The 19764-nt window shown below is 40.9% G+C and overlaps 1 protein-coding gene across 2 annotated transcripts in view; it reads left to right on the forward strand.

Annotated features, from left to right (window-relative positions):
• ADNP2 (ADNP homeobox 2) overlaps positions 1-19411 on the forward strand; it is a 31512-nt gene extending 12101 nt beyond the window's left edge. For both annotated transcript variants that reach the window (XM_054017438.1, XM_054017437.1), the window contains 2 exons: positions 636-725; positions 13973-19411. In XM_054017438.1, coding sequence (XP_053873413.1) covers positions 636-725; positions 13973-16921 — 3039 coding nt within the window. In that variant the 3' untranslated portion in view covers positions 16922-19411. The remainder of the gene's footprint in view (positions 1-635; positions 726-13972) is intronic.
• The last annotated feature ends 353 nt before the right edge of the window (positions 19412-19764 follow it).

A 19764-nucleotide genomic window follows, 5' to 3' on the forward strand; every position in this document is an offset into this window, starting at 1 on the left:
GTTTCTTGCAGACATAATAATACATGTTCTCACAACTTTTGAAGGACATATAGTGCTTTATTTCAAGAAACTAGTTCCCGAATGCATGGTCTTTGCAGTTTAAGTGATAAAGATGCTTTGCTGAAGAGTAAAAAGACTTGGGTCCCTTTGCAAAATGACTTCTGGAGCTGAGAAGATGGAAAGGAGGTCATGGAGAAGGAGAGGAGTGGAGGCATATGCTGAAGTGATGTGGATTAAAGGGAAAAGGGAGTTTGTTCCTTAAGATTCCTGAACTTGCATAGAAGCAAATGGAATGAAGAGTAGCCCCCAAATCATTCTGAACACTTAGGATTCTCTTCTTTAAATATTTTGTTTATATTAAATAACTTGAGGTGGTAGTTCAATTAAAAATAACCTAATAAGGAACAAGTAAGATCATTTTGAAATATTGGACCCAAATTTTTTGGAACTTTGAAGTTGCTTTCTTTCATCCTGATGCACAATATTGAATTTTGGCAACCTAGACCTTTTTTCTATCAGTTTATTATAATTTGAATTTTTCCCTATGTTTTAAATACATATTTTGTATATAAACTGTTCTGTAAATAAGGTGTGTGTGTGTATATATGTATATATATTTTTCCCCTCTCTTTTAGAATCTTAAAGGTTATGATCCAGGAGAAAAATATTTTTGCAACACTTCATGGAGTGATGTGTCTCCTTGGGAGTCTGTGGGCAAAAGGAAGGTATGTATGCTTGCATCAGGTGGTCTGGGCAATTAAATTGAATGTTGTTGCAAAGGATGGGATGAGGATGGGATTCAGATAAAGTCCTAATGAGAGTGTAATACTCTTACATAGGATGAAAGGAGGTGATTTCCTGGCTTCAAAGATTCCTCTTCTCCATAATAATGAAAACCTACAGAATTTTTGACAAAAAGCCTCTTTAAGGGGAGCTGTACGTTTGTAAAGACCAGATTCTGAGTGTCCCTACACTGATGCACAAAGTGGGGGCAGTACAGGAGCCTCACCCACCCCTGTTTCACTCCTTATATTACCCAAATACAAAGTCTGGTACTGGCTAATGACATTAGCCACCACAAAAGGATAGGGAGGAGGCAGAGGCCTGACCACACTGTATCCTCCTAAGGGGTATCCTAATAGGGCAGCCCCGTCTGGAGTGCCCTCCTGCATCAGGCCACACCATACCAGATGCACCAACCTCATTACCTTCCTTCAGAGTCCCCAGTATCTCTACATAAGCTTTCTTGTCTCATGACTACCCCTTCTTGGAGCTTATGTTTATTACAACAACGTGGCCAAATAGTCCATAACAGGACTCCTGAAACCTACTCCATTTATCACCCCTGTGCATGTAATCCTTAAAATCCCATGCCACCTGGTCAGTCAATGTAGCACATACCAGAGTCTAATGTTTTCTACCTCACCTAGTCTCTTCCTCCATCTTCTCCTAGGTATTGCTTCAACATCTCTCATGACTCTTCAGCCCCCTCTGGCCCTCAGGCTTTAGCTCTCTGGCTTTGAAAGCCAATAGGCATCTCCTTTCCCGTTCTCAGCTTTCAATCCTCTCCAGCCTTCTTCAGCAGACTAGCCCCTTCTCTGGCTTCCTAGCCCTCAGCCCTTTTAAGCTTCCCAACACTTGGCTCAGGAATGTCAGCAGGCTAGCCTCTCCATTGGCTTCCTGATAATTCCTCCCTCTTTTCAGAGAGGACCATTTCCTGGAGATTTCCTTCCATCTCATGATCTCTGGTAGGGGAAAGCTACCAATCTTCTGACTCCCAGGCATCTCTCATCTGGCCCTTTTCCTGACTGATTCTCTTGACTCCCAGGTGTCCTCTTTTAAGCCCTGTTTAGGTCAGCTGATGAGTCAAGGTGCACTGGCCCTGCTCGCTCTTAAAGTGTCAGTGTCCCCTGTGACAGATACCAGAGGCCATAGTCCCCCGCCCCTGCATGCCAGGAAACTCTAGATGTGTCTCCTTAATACTTCCTCCTCTCCTGCCTTTAAAGGCAGGACAGTTCTTTAAAGTCAGTTGAGCTCTTTATTGCTTGTATAAACAGAATAGTGTGATGTAACAAGAAACACAGAAGGTTATGGAGGTTGTAAAGCAGGGGTTGGCAACCTTTCAGAAGTGGTGTGCTGAGTCTTCATTTATTCACTCTAATTTAAGGTTTTGCCTGCCAGTAATACATTTTAACGTTTTTAGAAGGTCTTTCTAGAAGTCTACAATATATAGCTAAACTATTGTTGTATGTAAAGTAAATAAGGTTTTTAAAATGTGTAAGAAGCTTCATTTAAAATTAAATTAAAATGCAGACCCTCCCCGGACCGGGGGCCAGGATCCGGGCAGTGTGAGTGCCACTGAAAGTCAGCTTGTGTGCTGCCTTCGGCACGTGTGCCATAGGTTGCCTACCCCTGTTGTAAAGCAATAAAAAACATGAATGGATAGATGTAGGCAACTGAGGGAGAAGCTGAGAGAATTGTGTGTGGAATGGGCTACAGTGAAAAGCACACTGAAATAGCCCCCACCCTTTGTGTCTAGTTAGCAAGGCAAAGGGAATCCCTTGGAAAGAGAACAGTGGAAGTGTAGACAGGGGTGACACAAATAAAATCAAGTCCTGTTAGAGACTAAATAAATTCATCCCTATGCAATGTAAAACTACAGACATAGATGGATAGGAAAGTTCCTGGAAGAAAGGACAACCTCCTTTGAACCCCCTCAAAAGATCTAGGATTTCTTGCATTATTGTTTCAGCATTACTTGAACTGTGTTTTGGTATGGATTGCTCCTATGGATGACTCCCTCCATAATGAATGCTGCTCGTCTCCCCCTCAGAAATGGACTGTTAAGAATGCTTCATGTGTTACTATGTGAATTGCTTTGTGGCATGCTTTCATTATGCTTAAAGGTTATTGTACTACATAGCATCGGTGGGAGAACTCTGTAGCCACCTTTTTTGGAATGATGAACATATAGGCGTCTATGGCTATGGTGCTGATGATTTGTACTGCTTGTGATTTAATAGAAAATATAGTTGTATTGTCATCTTACAGTTTTTGTGAAGCTCTAAATCAGTTTGTAGACCACTGAATAAAAACTAATTTTAAAGAAACATAGGCTGAGCAAGGTTGTTTTTTAGTAAAAATATATTTTAAAAAAATAATGGCTTGATACTGCTGCAAGAGTTGCCAGTTGAAAATGAACAGAAACGTAATACATTTTGATTTAAATTGGAATATGTGGACTAATAATACGAACTTTATTTTAAAATCTGTTCCTCCTTCACATATTGAACAGAGAGCTGACCATCAAAAACTCCTACATACAACTTGGAGTTAGATCTGATGCAGGGAAGTGGAATTGCTGAGAAGTTCGTATTAACATGGGAGCAAGTTCTTTTCTGCATCTGACGAATCTTTGTGAGTTAGCTAGAATTTTTAAGGAGTCCAGCCCAGAAGCAGGTTCCTAGTTGTCTGACACCTCTTTTAAGTCAACAAGAGAGATATTACAGGGCCATGTGGCTGAAAGGGTTATATCCTTTTTGGTTCCTGAACTTTTTTCCTCTCTTCCTTGCCTCTCCATCCCTTTGTTGGAGACTGGTTTTGCCTCTTTGTGCAAATACCAGAGGTAGCTCAGACTTATCTGAAGCTGCTAGGGCTTGATGCCACTATTTCTGCCTGAATACTAGATTCTTTGCATCCTGCAGTGCAAACAGAGCTGTAATTCAGGGCTTCTACCTTATTTATTAGCAATGTCGCTTTTAAAGTTTTGTTTTTTGACGGCGGCAGCAAGCAAACTCTCCCTCAGGGAACCATGTTTTCTGGGCTCTGTTCACTGAATGGGATCACCTCTCTCACAACATCATGACAGGAGAAAGCTAACCTGAGTAAGCCAAAGGCCAAACAGTGATGTGATTCTATGAGGAGACCACCTTCAGGGATGTAGAAGAGAAGCTCTGCCACATCTTTTGATAGTCTCTCTGCATCTTCCTATCCCTCACACATCAGCCAGAACTTCTGGAGACACCCTCTCAAAGGTGAAGCAGTCCTCTTCAATACTGGGAGGGTGGCAAATGGGATATTTTCTTGCTGAACAGGCATCTTCAAGCATCTCCAAAAATCCTTTCTCCTGCACTCCTTTCCCCCCAAACCTATTCTTGCTCAATTCACCCCCCACCCCAAAAGGAAATATTGCTCAAGGATGGTCTTCCATGTGCAAATGTGGGTGAGTGAGTCAATGGGGACAGAATCTGGCTTGCTACTTGACTTCCCATCTTCTCAGGATGTGAATTTTTAGAGAATTATCCCTACATTACCTCCTCATGTGTATATCTGAAGATAAGGAGATACACCAAGGATCCAACCACAGGTTATTTTCTGAACTAGGAAAAGGGACAGGTCTCCTAATGGGGATGAGAATCTCCACTGTAAAAGGCCCCCCAAAAAGTCCTCTAGTTGGCCAGAAAAATGTAATGATGGAGGGCAAGAAGCAAATACATATGCCTGCTCTTTGTCCTCAGCAAGTTTCAGCTCTGATCAAAGAAGGATAACTATATTGGAACATAACCCTGGGCCAGAAAGATAGAAAATGTTCTTCCTCAGCAGACATGTTTTGAAACAACAGGGAAGAAGTGGTGGCCATCAACAAGATCCAACTAGAAAAAAGGATGAACGAACTAAATCTAAGGGAGAAAGCTCCTATCCAGAGCAAAGGTATATTTTTGCCATCCCTCTGCATTCCTCCTAAGACATTAGGGAAAATACAGCTGCCCATTCCAGTGAAATCCAAAAACTACAAACCTCTTGCAAGGGGAGGAGCTCCTTTCATTCTTACCCTCAACAAAGGTGTCGGTGAAGGGGTTAACTTTGTTCTGGGGTGTGATAGCAAGGTGTAGAAACCAAATCTCCTTCCAGTCAAAATAGTATGACTGCAGCTGTATCTACGTCTTTCCAGAAATATGGCTGGAAGTAGGATTCTCTTACTCAACTGAACAGATCCAATCAGCTTCAGCTGGGTAGATTTCCGTTCTTCAGACTAGAGATGGAGCTCTAGGGAGTGCCGCATGGATACTAAGTTCCTCCACATCTCTTTTGTTAAACTCTCTTCAACTGTGTGAGAGACACAGAAGCATTCACTTATCCTGAGATTTCACACCACCCACAGTTAAGAGCAATCATCTGTCCTTTAGGGGCTCAGGCCTTTACTCCCTAATTATCATAGTTTAGCCTTTTAAAATAATGTTTAGGCCAGCATAGACATCAAGAAGCTGAACAGGTTGATGAAGAGAATGTATCTTTATAATGGAGACTTTTTAGCTTCTACAATCACTGCAGTCTCTTCAGGAGACCTACTAACATTGGTGGAACTGGGAACTTATTTGCATATTCCCATAGGCCCTGCCCTTGATAATTTTCAAGTTTGCCTATGTAAATCGCCACTGTCAATACAAAACATTAATCTTTGGCCTCCACTCTGCTTGAGGTAGTCAGTGAAGGAATTGCTAGTGATAAGTAGGCTAAGGGGCTCTAGGAACTCATTGATTCTTGTTTCTAGGTAATATACTCATCAGAATCTCCTCCCCAAGGATCTTACAGGCAACAGTCTGGGACACTTTCAATGCTTCAGACACAAAGTTTTATCATAAATCCAAAGAGTTCACTGGTCTTCTTTTAGAGCATTGTCCTCCTAGGACAGTGATTTTCAACCTGTAGTCCGTGGACCCTGGGGGCCCACAGACTACGTCTAAGATTCACAAAGGGGATCCACACACCGCCATTTGACATATTTTAGGGGTCCACAAATGAAAAAAGGTTGAAAACCACTGCCGTGGGAGATGGGAACACAAGGAGAGCCGTAGTCTTTGTGACACACAGCAAAGACACTGATCTCCACAATACTTGTATTACCATATGAACTCCATTCATCTTTCCTTACAATTGCTGGGCCTAATGTCTCTAGTTGCCTGCATAGAGATCATCCCGTGGATGAATATACAGATGAGATTTCTCCTTCAGGTTTGAAATCATTCCCAGCAAGAAATGCACATGAAAAGGAAAACTCTCCCCCAACTAACTTACTCCCTCTGTGGAAGTAGGAAGCCCACACAGCAAGTTCCTTCACTCAGTCTGTACTTTAAGGTCTAATTGAAAACACTAGCCTGTCAGGTTTAGGAGCCCACTGGGATTGTGTGGTTGAGGTTTGCTTCAAAGCACCAATCTAGAAATAAGTGCACCAGCTTGCCTTCTGAGAATTTCAGGCTCAACTGAGGCAAGAGCATGTTGTTCCATCAGACAACACAGCCACATAAAATGATGAGGGGAACATATGGTTCAAATCAAAACATATATAAGCCTTGCAGATCCTACCGTGGGTGCGATAATACATGACCTCCATCAGGGTCAACCAAATACAGTAGAAACTTAGAGTTACGAACGTCTTGGGAATGGAGGTTGTTCATAACTCTGAAATATTCGTAACTCAACAAAACATTGTGGTTGTTCTTTCAAAAGTTTACAGCTGAATGTTGACTTAATACAGCTTTGAAACTTTACTATGCAGAAGAAAAATGCTGCTTTTAACTATCTTAATTTAAATGAATCAAGCACAGAAACAGTTTTCTTTCCTTGTCAAATCTTTATTTTTTTTTAAATTTCCCTTTATTTTTTTAGTAGTTTAACACAGTATTGTGCTGTATTTGCTTTTTTTGGGGGGTGGCGGGGGGCGAGGAGAAGGGGGCCTCTGCTGCTTCCTGATTGTGTACTTCCAGTTTCAAATGAGGTGTGTGGCTGACTTGTCAGTTCGTAATTCAGGTGTTTGTAACAGAGGTTCTATTGTAAAAGGATCCTGGAATACAAAAGCAGATTGGCTAACTCATCTGTGGATAGAAAATTCAGAGTTGGCTCTGAACCAAAAAATATTTCAGCTGATAGACTATCCCAGGTGGATTTTTTCACATGCAGACAAAATGCAAAAACCAGGCCCCCCATCAGAGATCATTGGGAGCAGATGCTATGGCCCACAGATGAGCAAACCTTTTTTTTTTTTTTAATACCTGAGCTCACTTGCCATGTTCCACGGCAGCCTGCTCTGGCAAAAAGAATGTTGACTGACACATATGTGCAAAACTGCCACCTGGTCCAAATTAAAGCCCTACAGGTTCAATCTTCACTCATTTCTGGGCCGGTGTTGGGCAGAAAGTTGCTCCAAGCGGTAGTCCCAAAACAGATTAATAGATTTTTTTCAGGCTGGAAGGGACCCCAGAACATCTAGTCTGAACTCCTGTGTACCACAGACAATATAATTTCACTCCTATATTGAGCTGAGTAACTGGTTTGACTAAAGCAAATCTTACAGAAAGGCATCCAGTCTTGATTTGAAGGCCTCAAGAGATTTTTTCCAATGATTAATCATCCTCACTTGTGTTTAATTTTTTTTTGTCTTTATTTATAATTTGAATTTGTCTGGTTCAGATTAATGTTAATTTTAGGGATGGTGAAACCACCTTCTTCTGTTTTACTTGCCCTCCTTACTAACTCTTTCCTGGTGACTTGTGTTTCCCATATATCTCTGATTAGGGGAAAGGTCAAAGTCCAGAATGGAAAAATCATTACTAAAATTTCTTTTCTGGGACCTATTCTTGTCGAGCAGGGCAGATTGGAGTTCTCCTGAATGTGTCTCTAAGGCCTCTTCAGGCTCCATGTATACAGTTAACAGTAATACTCTACCTCATTTGTTAGAGTTTTAGGAGTTTTAGATTCTAATCTACTCGTAAGAATGTTATTTCCCTACAAGTTTGGAAATACTCATCTGTGTGGGTGGAAGGAGCAAGGCCAAGCAATGGAGCCTATGAACAAGTCTGAACAGCTTTTCATATTTGCAGGAAGATGTGCTGGCCTGAACTAGGGGAGAGGTCAGCTCTACAGAGGGAATTTATCAAGTAACAAACTTTACTTTTCTATTCTGACAAATAGCAACTATTTATGGTGGGGTAGAGGAAAGAGAGTTGAAGTCCAGTTAGTTGCAAGTTACTGGGATTTAGGCTTCTAAATCACTGTTATGCACTTTTGAAAATTTTACCTTAAGTCTCCAGAACAAACAAGTGCTTAGTTAGAGGAGGCATAAAGGATTTTTCTCCCCAGTCTTACCATTGTACAGTTTGTAGTGGGGAGCATCTTGCAGGAATATGCCACTGCTATAAAGGAAGCAAAAAAGAACCTTCATTATCACAGCTTTAAAATCATGGTTAAGGGAACTATTGAGAATAATGATACAATTAATCAGCCTGGCCTGCATAATCTAAATATTGACTGCTGTGGAGAGGTTTCATCAGACTTGACAGAAAAGTTCAGGCAAGTACTAGATGAATTTGCTGGGGCAGGAAACTCAGGACCAAAATGGAGAGTAGAAATCACCTCTGAGTTTGGCCCCATCACAGGAGGAGTTGCAAGAATTTCTAAAGAGTGGTAGGACCTACCACCTGAGAAATTAATTTATTCTTTTCTCAGTTTGTGAAGGCTAGTGAAAAGCAACTAGGCCTACCATCACAGAAATGGAAGGAGGACAATGAATCTAGTGATGAAGCAGTTCTTAAAGACACAGCAGTATTTATTTCACTAGGATGTACATTCAGTTGCTTTCAGTCCCACTTCCATTACTTTTCCCATGGTCCATGTGCCCTAAGTGTGGGATGGGAAACTTCAGTCTTTGAAGAATGCTATAGTTGTCCCAATCATCACTCCTTGGTGTCTTCCCACTTCTTAGGCAAAGTTATTTAAGATAGTGACAGTCATTCCAATGAGACCTAGCCTCTGTTGACTTCTTTGATCCTTTCAGTTTTGGACTTTTCCTGAAGTGACTCTAAGGCCACTAATAATCACAATAATGAAATGTCAAAACTCAAGTAGTCTTTTTCTAGTCTGTCATGAAGTGCAGCTGACCCTTTTATACGATCTATTTGGAGCTGACAGTGCAGCACTACAGTGGCTTCAGAGGGAACTTGGGGTAGTGATTGACAGCTGCCCTTTCCCAAGAGACCTTGAGGGTGAGGTTCTACAGGTATCAATGCTCTTGACACTTTTATAGTCTTGAAGGCAAGAAGGGACCATCATGATCATCTAGTCTAACCTCCTGTACATCAAAAGCCACAGAACCTCACCCACCCACTTCTATAATAGGTCCATAACCTCTGGCTCAATTACTGAAGTCCTCAAATCTTGATTTAAAGACTTCAAGTTACAGAGAATCCACCACTTACTCCAGTTCAAATCAACAAGTGACCTGAACCTCACTCTGCAGAAGAAGGCAAAAAGCCCCCAGAGTCTCTGCCTTTCTGACCTGGTGAAAAATTTCTTACTGACCCCAAATATAGCAATCAGTTAGACCATGAGCATTTGGGCAAGACCCAGCAGTCAGATATCTGGGGAAGGATTTTTGTAGTAGCTCCATCTAGTGTCCCATTTCTTGCCATAGGAGATACTTGCTAATAACAGTCACAAATGGGCCATATGCCCTTGTAGGCAACTTCATTATACCTTCTCCTTCAAAAAATTTTCAAGCTCAGTCTTGAAACAAGTTGTTTTTTGACCCCACTTTCTCCTTGGAAAGCTGTTCCAGAACTGCATTCCTCTGATGGTTAGAAACATTTAGTTTAATTTCAAGCCAAAATTATTTGTTGCCCAGTTTATATCCATTTGCTTTTGTGCCAACATTGCCCCTTAACCTGGTGGTTATCCCTCAGATGTATGTATAGAGAGCAATCGTATCTTCCCTCAGCATTCATTTTGTTAGGCTAAACAAGTCCAGCTCCTTAAGTCTCCTCTCGTAAGGTATCATCTTCATTCCTCTGATTATCCTTGTAGCCCTTCTCTGCACCTGTTCCAGTCTGAATTCATCTTTCTTAAGCATGGGAGACCATCAGTATGAACGTGACCCCTCTTGTAGGAAACTGAGATACTATGAACTCTGCTGTCGTCAGTACACTGACGCCCCACTTTATATCTACTCTTCAGGATACATGCTCAATGTCACCAAGCCTTTGAGAAATTGGCTCCTGGATGAAAAGGAGCTGGGTCAGACTGAACCTTGGGAAGACCAAATTGAGGCTGGATAGAAGGGGGAAGTTTTCTGCAAAATTAGCCAAACCACTGACCTCTTCTTCATCAAAAACACTTGTTCCTATATCTTCGAGTAAAGTCATGGTATCCTATTGGACTCCTTGAGCTTGGGTGTCCAGGTAGCAAAAGTGGAGAGAAATGATTCTCTTTCTACCTCCTTGGCTCATTGGACTGTGCCCTTTCTTGTCAGAGGTCCTGAATGCTCCATGCATTAGCCACTTCCAGGCTGAAATACTTTCTCCATCAGTTTTCCCCTTACCTCCATGGGAGATTGTTGGTGCTAACAGTGGCAATTTTACCACCCCCCTCCCTTCCCCTTCACACACAGGTTGGTGAAAGGAATGGAGGAGGCTAGCAAATGAGACCGCTTCTGAAACATTCTACTCAGTACTTAAGAGGTGTTGAACAAGTTTAGGAAGGAGAGGATCAATGTGTAAGAGGAAAGGTGCAGTGCTTCATGAAACCCTTTGGCGATGGACGCCTCTAGCCCAAATAACATATGGCCTCTTCTGGTGAGGGGAAGAAACTGGCAAAAATCAAACCACAACAGAACAAGACTGAAAAAGGAAAAAAATACATACAAAAATGGAAAACAGAAAAAAGTGAAGCAAGAGAAAATGGAAAACTTTAACTGTTGGGAAATGCTGTTAAAGCAAAGAGTAGAGTGCCTACTTCCCAGGCCATCTTTTCGAGAAGGTAGACATCTACCAGTGGTAAAGAGGTAACCAGGGGATTCCCTAAACCCTGGTAAATTTTAATCTTTACTTTTGGTGTACACTTAAAATCCAGATTTATTGGTGCATGTTGAAAAGAGTCACTGAACTGCATTGTGTCAGGATGATCAGATAAGGGTTGGAGTTGCATCCAGCACCTTGAATTTCATCTGAAAGTGAACTAGCACCAATGCAGAGAGTAGAGCAAGGTGTCAATATATTACTGACCAGTACCTCTCAAGGGGGCAATTACATAAGATGCTTGCAAGAGTTTTTGGATGACTTTCAAAGTCAATCTCGGGCTCATCTTATTGTTGTAGTTAAGCCTATGGGAGACAAAGGCATAGATTATTGATTCCAGGTGCATATCTATGAGGGAAGGGGTCGAAGATGTTCAGATATGAGGGAGAGAAATGTAGACATAGTATGCCTAAATAAGAGCTTGGCCAGGTACAGATTAGTCTGGTTGTCAAAGTGATGCGGAAGCAGTATTTGCCAGAGATCTACAACAGGGTGGGGAGGGTAGCTTACTACTTAAGGTGGAGGCAGATACCTAACACCACTCTATCAACTGTGAGAACTTTGTCAGGTCCTCAGCCTTTAATCCTGGTCCCATACTCTGCCACATGGTTGAGGAGCCTGATGGAGACCATCTTTGGGCTTGAAGGGCTTAAAGGTTTATGATTGAAGGCTTCTTAACAAATGAAGCACTGTCATCAAAGGCTTTTTGGCCTCTCTCTGCCCTAAGAAGATTAGCAGAGGTTTTTTCCATTTTTCTGAAGTGGATGAGGGGGGACTAAGTTACTCGATGCCATCTGGCATTGATCCACCATTCACTTTACAGTGATGTACCCTAAAAAACAGAATTTTTGAGATCTGGCAATGCTTGGCAAGGCTATTAATATGAGAATCTGCTTTGTGTAAGGCAACAATTCCCTGCTCTCTGGAGATCAGCTGTCAAACCAGGGGAGGAACAGACATACAGATTAATTCATTCTAATTCCTGCTTCCTGCCCATGAGTTCATCTTCACAGGCTGCATGAGGAGCAGCTGATTGAATCTAATCCCCAACCAGGTTGTGGTGATTGTGCTATGCCCCAGCTTTTAAACAGTCCTTTGGAGGTACCCTTACGTGTGCCAGACTCTCAAGGGATTACATTCTTCCTTCAAGTAAGTAATGCAGCCTTAGTGCCTCTCAGACTCCACTCCAGCACTGCTTCTCACTGTGAGTGAGCTCCCTCCAGCAAGTCGAGCTGATACAGAGTCCTGTTCAGATTCTTTTGTCCTCTTCAGGGATCAGTGCACCTCAGCAAGTATTTGCAATCACACCAGGAAGTCTTTTCAAAACAAGGTAACAATTTATTAGCCGTCTGGGATAAAGAATCTGAAAGTCCTCAGGTTATCATAGAGAAACAGAGATTTAAAAACATAGTCTATACTGCTTTGAGCCATGCTGCTCCAGGAACTATCTTGGTTTCCTTTGTCTCTGTCTCATTGTCTGTCAGTCTCAGGTCAGAGCTGCTGTGTTTCTCCAAAAGCCAGCTCTTAAACACAGCTACCTCACATCTTTTCCCTTTGTTCTTCAGCGTGGGGTCTCTGCTCTGCTTGTCTGCAGAGAGGTGGGGGGAAATCTCCTTCCTTGTTTGCTAGGTGTGAGTTTCGCAGACATTGGGGTTCCCTTTGCCTTTCTAGCTCCTCCATCTATATGGGTCAGTTTCAGCCAGTCCTTTAACGATCCATTCATACCACCCGAGATAGTTAGTGACCAGAACACCTCATGTCTTCTGATTTGCCCGAGTATTTTAACCTTTCTGCACCCACTGGCTACAGTCTCAACTTATGTCAGTCACTGCCACAGTCGTATCATTCAGAAAAATATTACAGAAAATTCCCCTTTTCTTACATGGGGATCATCAGCATCACCTCTTGGGAGTCCAAGACTGCCTGTCCATCCTATTAGTCTTGTTGTAAAAGTTTGTGTTTTGAGGTCCCTTCCCAGAGCTGAGAAGTTACCTTAGGATGCTTTATGAATGCAAACTTATGACATTGACTCTGCCTGGAAGCTCTGTAGTTCTTGGAGAAATGAAGGCTCATTTCTTAGGAACTACAGGATAATTCACGAGTCCCAGTATCAAAGCCTAGAAAAATGGAAATATGTGACTAAAATGGCTCTTGTAGTCTTTTGGAGACTATAACAGGATTTACTCCATTTGGGAATGAAGAGTAACTTAACTAATAAACTAACAATTTTCAGCTGAAGTGCCATTGATGGAGAAAACAAATGCAATGATTCTTGTTGGAGAGGGAATGAGTTTTGAATTTTATTTTTAGTCTGTGTCAAATTAGAGAAGAATCATATAGTCCGTTTAAATGTGCATTTTTAAAGAAAGTATTTTAAAAATATTTAAAGTAAAAATATTTGGTCACCATCAATATATTTTTATTGCTCTTTCCTTGTGTTTAAAGGAGGTCTGAAAGGTTTAGCAATCTCTTCCCCCCCCCCTACCCCCCCCCCACACACACCCCCTCACCACATTTTCTTGGCTTGTTTTTACTCTTAGGAATATTAAGTGTCTGTTTTTTTTTCCTAGTTTTGCTGAAAGACTTGGTTGGATTAGGGGTTCTGAAAAGTGGTTTGAGAGCTTTTTCTCACCCATTTGTTGAAGGACAGGGTGTTGGAATCTTTTTGTTTTGTGTGTGTGTGTGTGTGTGTGTGTGGAGGGGGGGGTGCATTAGTTTAAACTTTACTTGTATGAACAGTCTGAATGAAGAATCCCTTCTCTCGATTTTCCCAGGTTTCATTTCCTGTGTATTATGTTGTCTTAATTGTTCCAGTCTCCTTGGTGGCTCAGAGTCCTTAAGGAATTGGAGTTTCTAATTTTTTTTTAAACAGAGTGAGGGAAAAAAGATCCTTTCAGGCCTTCTTTATACATTATAAAGAAGCAGAAAAGGTCACAAATCCAAATACTTTGTTTTCCCATGCATGTCATCTTTAGGTATGTCTTTGTAAAGATGTCTGAACCTGTTTCTTGGGGGTACACATCTGTTGGAGGCATTTTCTTTGGCACATGATATCAACTGGCAGTTTATAGAATCCTGGTGTATTTTTGACAAGGTGCTGTTTGAACTTTTTTTTACTTATTTTGCAGAGATACAGAACAAAGCCGTACTGCTGTAGCCTATGCAAGTTCTCCTCAAAATTTATTACTTCATTCAAGAATCATTTGCACCGTTACCATGAAGATGAAATGGACCAAGAGCTGGTGGTTCCTTGCCCAAAATGTGCATTTGCTTCTGATTCAAAAATAGTGGGAAAACACATCCGGATGTTTCACTCTTCTAATAGGAAAATACAGAACTACACAGTGAGCATTTTAGGTGGCATGAAACAATTCAGGAGTGACATTATAAACTTCACATGTCTAAAATGTCACTTTACAGACACACTGTACTACAATATGAAGAAACATGTGCTGATGAACCATTTTCAAAATTTAATAAGCACATATTTTGGCCAGAGACCAGATGATATTGAAGAGAATTTTATTGAGCACTACTGTAAGAAATGTAATGCTTCTGCAAACAGCCAAGATTCTTTAATGTATCATGTCTTAACATCTGATATGCACAGAGATCTGGAGAATAAACTTAGATCTGTGATTTCAGAACATATTAAGAAACCAGGACTTGTGAAGCAAATGCATATTGCTCCCAAGCCTCCCACAACTATAGCTGCTCCATCTTTAATGCCCACCACTGCTCCATCAAGCTCCGTTACTACTCCAACTTGCATTCAACTTGCATTTCCTCAGAATAATCAAAAGCAAACCATGGTACAGGGGAAACCAGTTCAAAACACAGTTAAACCTCTGACTGTTTCAAATGCCTCTGGTAGCCTTACACATACATCTCCTGCTCCAGTTGTTACTCCACCACATGTTACTCTTGTATCCAGTCCGCTCCCTGTAGGTCAGAATGTTAATCTTCAACCGCCAGTTCCACAACCTGTCTTTGTTTCCCATAGGGTCCCTCTTAATCAGCCTGTCAGGCCTGGGGTTCTCCCCCTTACTCAACCTGTTGGGACCATAAATAGACCTGTTGCTCCTGGGGTTCTTCCACTTAGTCAACCTGTCAGGCCTGGTCTTCTTCCTGTTAATCAGCCTATTGGGACCATAAATAGTCTGGTTGCACCTGGGGCTCTCCCAATAGCTCAGCCTGTTGGTCCTGTAAATAGTCATGTTGGACCTGGAGTTCTCCCACTAACTAGACCTATTGCACCTGGGGTTCTCCCTATAAATCGACCTGTTGGGAATATGAATCAACCCATTGGTCCTGGGGTTCTTCCTGTGCCCCAGACTGTTACCTCAGGGGTTCTCCAGCTTAATCAGCCTGTTACTTCAGGGATTCTCCCTGTAAATCAGCCCATCAGACCTGGAGTTTCTCAAAATACCACTTTCCTGACTGCAGGACCTATACTTAGACAGTTAATTCCAACTGGTAAGCAGGTTAATGGGATACCTACATATACCCTTGCACCAGTTTCAGTTACTTTGCCTGTACCACCTGGTGGCGGGGTAGCAACTGTTACACCACCGCAAATGCCCATTCAGCTAATGCAGTCTGGCACAGTAACTCAGATATCTCGCTCTCCAGCTAGTGCACCTTCTCCTCCTGTTGTTGTGACTTCTTCCCACAATATGTCTGCGCAGGCTTCTCCACCTGCTCCTGAAACAAGCCAAGCCCTCAAACAGGCTAAGCAATGGAAGACATGCCCTGTTTGCAATGAGCTCTTCCCATCAAATGTCTATCAGGTCCACATGGAAGTGGCTCATAAGCACAATGCAATAAAAACAGAGGAAACCCTTGAACCTGACAAGCTTGCAGTATGTGCACCCTTTTTGAGGTGGATGAAAGAGAAGACTGTCCGGTGTTTCTCTTGCAAATGTTTCCTGTGTGAGGAAGAACTTATAAAACATCTACTGATGCATGGTTTAGCTTGTTTGTTCTGTACGTATACTTTCCGTGATCTAAAAAGCCTTGTGGAACACAATAAGACTGTGCATAATGGAAAGAAGAAGTTACATGAAGACTACAGCAACAGAGGATTTCAGCTAGATAATGATGCTGATGGTGACCTTATATTTCCACATTTTGACTTCAGTACAATGTTACCCAAAGAAGAACTTGGTGAAAAGGAAGTACACTTGGCAGTACTTGCGGGGGTAAACTCGAGGACCCTTGTACCTGTCTACATCAAAGTGAAGCCTCAGACAGCTGAAGTGAACAATATGTGCAGCAAAAAGGTATTTACGTGCCCCTTTTGTTTTGGTACTTTCATTAGCAAAGAAGCCTATGAAATGCATTTGAAAGAGAGGCATCATATCATGCCAACTGTACACACAATTTTAAAGTCCCCTGCTTTCAAGTGCATCCATTGCTGTGGGGTCTACACTGGAAATATGACTCTGACAGCTATTGCTGTGCATTTGCTCCGCTGCAGAAGTGCTCCCAAAGACAGCAACTCAAGTATGAAAGTGCCGCTTGAGCGCAATGAGAAGAAAGAGCTATCACTTGTGAATGGGGAAAAGCATGACTCTGTCTCTCAATCTGCTAAAAGAAAACAATCTGATCTATGCTCTGTTGCAGAGGACCAAAGGAATAAAGAACAGCAGCCTCAGTCCTTAAATACTGGCACAGCTCTAGCTCCAGATAAAGACGTGAATCTAGGGGTAGTGCCTGTCAAACGACAAAAGGTTGAAAGCAGGACTGAGATGAAAGGACCTCCTTCAAGTGAGGACCTCCACATTCTAGCATTAGATCCTAAACAGTATGAACACAGTTCATATGAAGCTCGAAAGCAGTTTCTGGCAGATTACTTTCACAAGAGGCCGTATCCTACAAAAAAGGAGATGGAATTACTGTCCTCAATGCTATGTGTATGGAAAATGGATGTTGCATCATTTTTTGGAAAAAAACGACATGTGTGCCTAAAGGCGATAAAAAATCGCCAGCCCTCTGTGCTTCTGGGTTTCAGTATGTCTGAACTTAAAAATGTAAAGCACAGTTTGAGTTTAAAATATAAACCGCAAGATCTGTAAAAATGCTTTATAGTTTTAAAAAGAATCATAATTGCATACTTCTCAGTTTAGCAATTTATTACTTTGGTTTAATTTCTTTTAACTTACAAACTGACCTTTGCAGCGTTACAGTAGTACACAAAGCCTCGTTCACATTTTTCTGTGTTATTGAAGAAAGCAGCAGTGATCATAGAACTGAGGAAGGTAGATCCTTCAAATTTTCAGCTCCGGAATTTGTTTTAGCTTTATTTTTCTTTTGTGGAGTAGGTTTTTCCCTGCCTGCCCCCCTCCATTAGGCTTTTATACCACATGTATTGTCTTTCCTGATTAAAATTTATTTTTTGTCAGCAATGTCAATCTCTCCCTCAAAAAAAGAAAAAAAAGAGTGGGGGGGGGCATAATGTTGGTTTAAAATATCAAGACAAACTAAATGAGAAAACAGATCGAATTAAAAGTATTGGTTTAAATTTCTTTAAACTCCTATTTTTTTTTTCTTTTATCCTCTAAGGATTGTGGTATTTAACTTCCTCCTCGTAACCCACCCAAAAAAGCTAGGTTTATTTTAGCAATAATAAAATTTATGCAGCAATTTTTTCCTTAAAAGAAGAGTACATGTGCCAATTACAGTTTCAGTGATGCCCAGTAGCTAACCATCTATATATTTTTGGGAGGGAGGCAGGTTCCTCTTAAGCTACTGGAATTAGGTGATTTACACTGGCTGTGACTTTATCCCATTAAAAAATAACTCTCTCTATTTCAAAGGGATTGCTTACTGTCACTTCGTAGATATGGGACACTCTCCAGTTGCTAAATTGGTACAATTTCAAAGCCTGTTGACCACTTATTGCAAACGGTGAAGTAGTTTTAGAGAAGTATCAAATTACTTTGATGCATCTTGACCTCATGTGACTTTTTATTCACATATCCTTCCTTACTTGTTGAGATCTCAGTCCAAGCAATACTGAAGTCAATGGGAATGTGTCTATGCTAACTCGAATGTGTGTTGATTAGGGTATTGAGTGAATACATACCCCTTTTAATAACCAATGAGAAATTTAGCTTAAACCACTCTCCTTTCATAAACAGTCAGAAAGCAGTTGAAGCTAGGAGTGGATGGAATGGTAATATGGCACCTTTCGCCTGTATGTCATTGATTCAAATGGGACTTCCATATGTGATGAGTACACATTCTTGCCATCTGACAAATAGTTAATGGTTTCTATGAAATTAATTGGTCTCAAACTAGTTTCTAGTGAACAAGCGTCTACATCACAAAAAGTACCTCCTGAACTGCCACTCTTGGTAAGTGAAAGTCAAAGGATTGAGTGGGTTTGGTGATTAAACTACCTTTAAAGTGAATTAGGGATGTGATTTGTGGCCATTTGCATTACCACTGCTATACCTACTATTTGGATAAATGGGGGGCTTTGGTTTAATCAGATTGTCAGTTTGGCACCTTCCAAAAATCACTAAAATTACTTTGCCAAACGAGGCCAATAACAGAGGCCATCCAAAGCAAATATTACAAGTGATCTGTCCTACCACTGAACTTGTACTGATGACTTTAAACAAAGGCAAGAAGAATAATGTGCTTGGTGTGATTAATTTAGGTAATAAAAAAGTCAGCCTTTTCCTAGTCAACAAATTGTCATCCCATACCAGAGTTTTGTGTTTATTAACTTGCATGTAAATGTAACTTTACATTGAACATTTCAAGCAGTTGTATAACTGGGCATGACTTACTGTAACCATAACTATCAAAGGAAAAGCTTGCTGCCTTCCTATTTGAGCTTCTACAAACTTTAAAATATCTGTATTTTGGATTAAAAGCGTGGTATTTTCCTGTTTTTGAAAAAACGGTGAAGTGTTCTCATATACTTACCAATCCAGTAATTTTTGTTTAAATTGTAAAATACAAAAAGAAAATCCACAATAAAATTGAACCTAGTCATGTAATGCGAAGACTGAACAAAAATCCTGTAAGGGATTATTATATTTTTGAGAGTGGGAGTTGGGGGGGGGAGGATAGATCAACAGGACCTAAAAACAATAAGAAAAATGTGATGTGTCCTAAAAGATATTAGAGGATCCTAATCTGACTTATGATTTGGCTGAGTTTAATTTGTGAACCAGTCTGGAGAGTTTAGGGGGATTTAAAAAAATACTTAGAGTTCTTGACTTGGAAAAAGAAAGTCAGTAGGCTCTATACACTATGGGCAAGAATCATCTCCGGTGTGATACCATTCATGTCAATGGAGTTACACGAGGGATTTGACACTAGATCTACAAGACCACTTAAGATGAGTGGTTTAAGGTACTGTTTATATATTACAAATAATGTTTCTTATTGGGAGAGAACTAAGAAGTGATATTAAGAGTTGATTCTTGGTGGAGGAAACAATCTAGTTTTACCAGTTTTCTTTATTGTACGCTGTCCAGGGACAATGTTAAACATTTTATCTATTTGGCTTTTGATTTCACAGTTTCAAATAAACCAACTTTTTAACTTTTTTTTAGGTGTGTGCATATGGATGGTTATTTTAAAAACTAGACTTTGAGAGTTTGTAATGTCTCATTAACATTCAGCATGAGAACTTGACATGAAAAATTAATAATTTGGATTCAAAATAGTTATATGTCTAAGCAAAACAGAAATAAAGACCTAGATCTTCCAGTTCTTCAAAAGGGGGTAGGGGGAAGGGGAGGAAACCATTGCAAGAGAGTTTGTAATAAAAGTACATTCTACCTCATCTAGGAAATCTGATTTGAGTCCACATTATTTCCTATAAATCTAGTGCTCCGAAGGCTTGATCATGAGCCTTTGGGTACGTCTTCACTTACCAGAGGGTCCGGCGGCAGGCAAT

Source organism: Malaclemys terrapin, chromosome 2 (genome assembly GCF_027887155.1).
Source record: "Malaclemys terrapin pileata isolate rMalTer1 chromosome 2, rMalTer1.hap1, whole genome shotgun sequence".
Lineage (NCBI taxonomy): Eukaryota > Metazoa > Chordata > Testudines > Emydidae > Malaclemys > Malaclemys terrapin.